The sequence below is a fragment of the Pinus tabuliformis genome, chromosome 2_2, assembly GCF_031772625.1.
Source record: "Pinus tabuliformis cultivar Carrire ecotype Pingquan chromosome 2_2, CPIR1, whole genome shotgun sequence".
NCBI lineage: Eukaryota > Viridiplantae > Streptophyta > Pinopsida > Pinales > Pinaceae > Pinus > Pinus tabuliformis.
Window position 1 is genome coordinate 526490469 of NC_142300.1, and position 2547 is coordinate 526493015.

The 2547-nt window shown below is 40.3% G+C and overlaps 1 protein-coding gene across 1 annotated transcript; it reads right to left on the reverse strand.

Moving 5' to 3' along the window:
• Positions 1 to 1630: 1630 nt before the first annotated feature.
• Positions 1631 to 2158, reverse strand: LOC149193670 (pantoate--beta-alanine ligase-like). Its single transcript, XM_089407392.1, has one exon. The coding sequence runs from the start codon at positions 2156 to 2158 to the stop codon at positions 1631 to 1633; it is 528 nt and encodes a 175-aa protein (XP_089263518.1).
• Between the last annotated feature and the right edge of the window lie 389 nt (positions 2159 to 2547).

The window sequence follows — 2547 nt, forward strand, 5'->3', positions numbered from 1 at the left end:
ATACCCAAACTTCAGACTCCATTGTCAATGCCTCCTGAGTTGGCTGAGAGAAGAATGGAGTCATTCTATGAATTTTGAATATCATGACTCTATGTACAGAGACGGTTTTAAATATTCACGAATCTATTTACAAAGGGCAGTGTGACAGTGTGAATCCTGGGTAAAATTTGGAAAATTAATATATTTAAATTATATAATATATTTAATATAAACGTTGGCTGATGAACCGCGTCCACAATTCCCTTCAATTTGTTTATCCACTCCAATCCAGATGATGGTTGATTCTGGTCCCATCAAATTAACACATCAGAACAACCAGAAATGAATGCAAGGATAACGGCAAGAAATGAATGTAAGGATAATGTGATGGGAACAATGTTCCTTGTGAATAATTTAAAATCTAGGTTAACACTTACAGGCGAGCATCGTTCCGCAATGTTACAAGTAACAGACGTAGTCAGGTCTTTCACTCTAGCTGTCAGTACAATAGTGGTATAGGAACCATAGGTTTGCAGCCATGGAACTTAGCGCAGATCCTGTCAAATTTACACCCAGTCTGGTCTTTCACTTTGGCTCTCAATCCAACAGTGGCATAAGAGCCATAGGTTTGTGGCCATGGCACTAGGCGTAGAGCCCATCAAATGTACGCCCTATCAGGTCTAGCATTTCTTATACCCTTTCTGCCTGTGCTTCTGGCAAATTTTCTACACAATCTTCCGTGCCTGTGTTTTTGTCTCATCCGCGCCCATTCTGGATGTCCCCCAGTTTGTATTTCACACCCGTGTCATTCACTTGAACCCTTTGGAGTCAAAACACGAGGTAAAATAGAGAGTTTCAAGTTTAGCTCAAATTTTTTGGAAGTTTTTTAGTGGGTTTTTTCGATTTAATTTCTCTAAAATTTAGCAGGAATTTATTGAAATCACGAGCTTGATGGGTGAGCATGATGGGTAACCCTGCACAAGAAAAGTTCCCTAAAGATTTTTTAGAGTGACAAATCCATATATACAGTCAAAAAAACCAGTGTAAATAACCCAAATCAAGATTTTACCTCAAATTTTTCCACCAGATTCCAACACCAAAAGTCCAAAAAATCACACTAAAAACAACTTTGTTTCACCCATTGATCCGGAAGCTGAATGCCAAAGTCTTCGGTCTGGTTTCTTGGCATATGTTTTTCTGGAGCTCAGGGAATCTTAGAACACATGTCTTTGAGGGTTTTTCATTTTCTCTGCCACCTGGCCTTTGAATATACCAGGGTACGGGGAAAGGAGAGTTCTCGGAGGCCAGTGAGGACTTGCTGCTTCCGAGGAGGACTATGAAGAGTTAGGCCAGTGAGGACTTGCTGCTTCCGAGGAGGACTATGAAGAGTTCGGAGCAGGGGGAAGAGAAATGATTAATTACTAATTGCTGATAGTAAATGCTCGCTGCTACAATACATGGTTGTTTAGTCTTTGGACATGGTTTGGTTTTGAAAAGTGGTAACCAATAATAATTGGGTTGGATTTGTAGAACTGGTGGGGTGGTTTTGTGCTGGTTTGTTATTCTTTGTGATCAGGGTGTGTTTCTAAAGGCATATTAGAAAAATTAAATAACAACTTAAATTAAAAAATGAAAAAGATGCTACCATATCTCACTTACCATGTGACTGGATGCCATTGCTGATAATAATTCTTGCCAAAATAACAACACCAGACTCCACTATATTGAATAGATTCGCAACAACTGTCGCAACTCCTCTGAAGAATACATACCTGGACACTCCACAGAGCATTGTCTCAAGCCTCTCTACCCTAATCCACGTCTTGTGCCCATTCTCACTGCCTTCCTCGAGGTAGTACACAGTTCTTTGAGTCCCACTGCATTCTTTCCCGAATGTTTTTCCATCTCCTCGCACATAAATATCGTGGGGATTGCACTCGCCTACCTTCACTAAACGAGGGATAATAGTCATCGTGTGTGCAAGAAAAGTTGTTGGTCGTGCACCACAAAAATCGACATTATGAACACCCTCCGGAAGTGCAGCGAGTGAAACAGCAGGTGTATCGGCGGTTGCGGAAAACGGGGAGGAAAGTACAAACAATCCATTGCTGAAGAAATACGGAGAAGTGCAGGAGCTGAGAGGCCACATCCACAACAAAGTGAAAGAGTTTACCTTCATGGCTAGCTCTCCACCGTTGATGAGACCACTACCAACAAGAGAGACAAGTGTCAACAAGTGTCAAATTACAGTGCAATCCACCAGACAGACAGGGGTCAAATTACAATGCAATCCACCAGAGAGATAGGTGTCAAATTACAGTTCCATGGATAGACGAAATTTGAAGGTGAACTGATTCAAAAAGAAGACCTATCGGCCTAAATATCCTCATTCCAATTTGTTTCCTTGTTTAGGTTTTCATGCTAAAAATGGTTTGTTACTACATGGTTTAATGCTATGTGATTTAGTTCACGGATATTTGTTGATATTCATGTTTTAATCAACTGTTCAAGACTACATAATAATTGAGTTAAGTATTATTGTTTCCTTGCCAAATCACATGCATATTT

What these genes read in the sequence shown, in the direction of transcription:
- LOC149193670 (XM_089407392.1), bottom strand. Translation starts at nt 2,158, where the DNA reads ATGAAGGTAAACTCTTTCACTTTGTTGTGGATGTGGCCTCTCAGCTCC.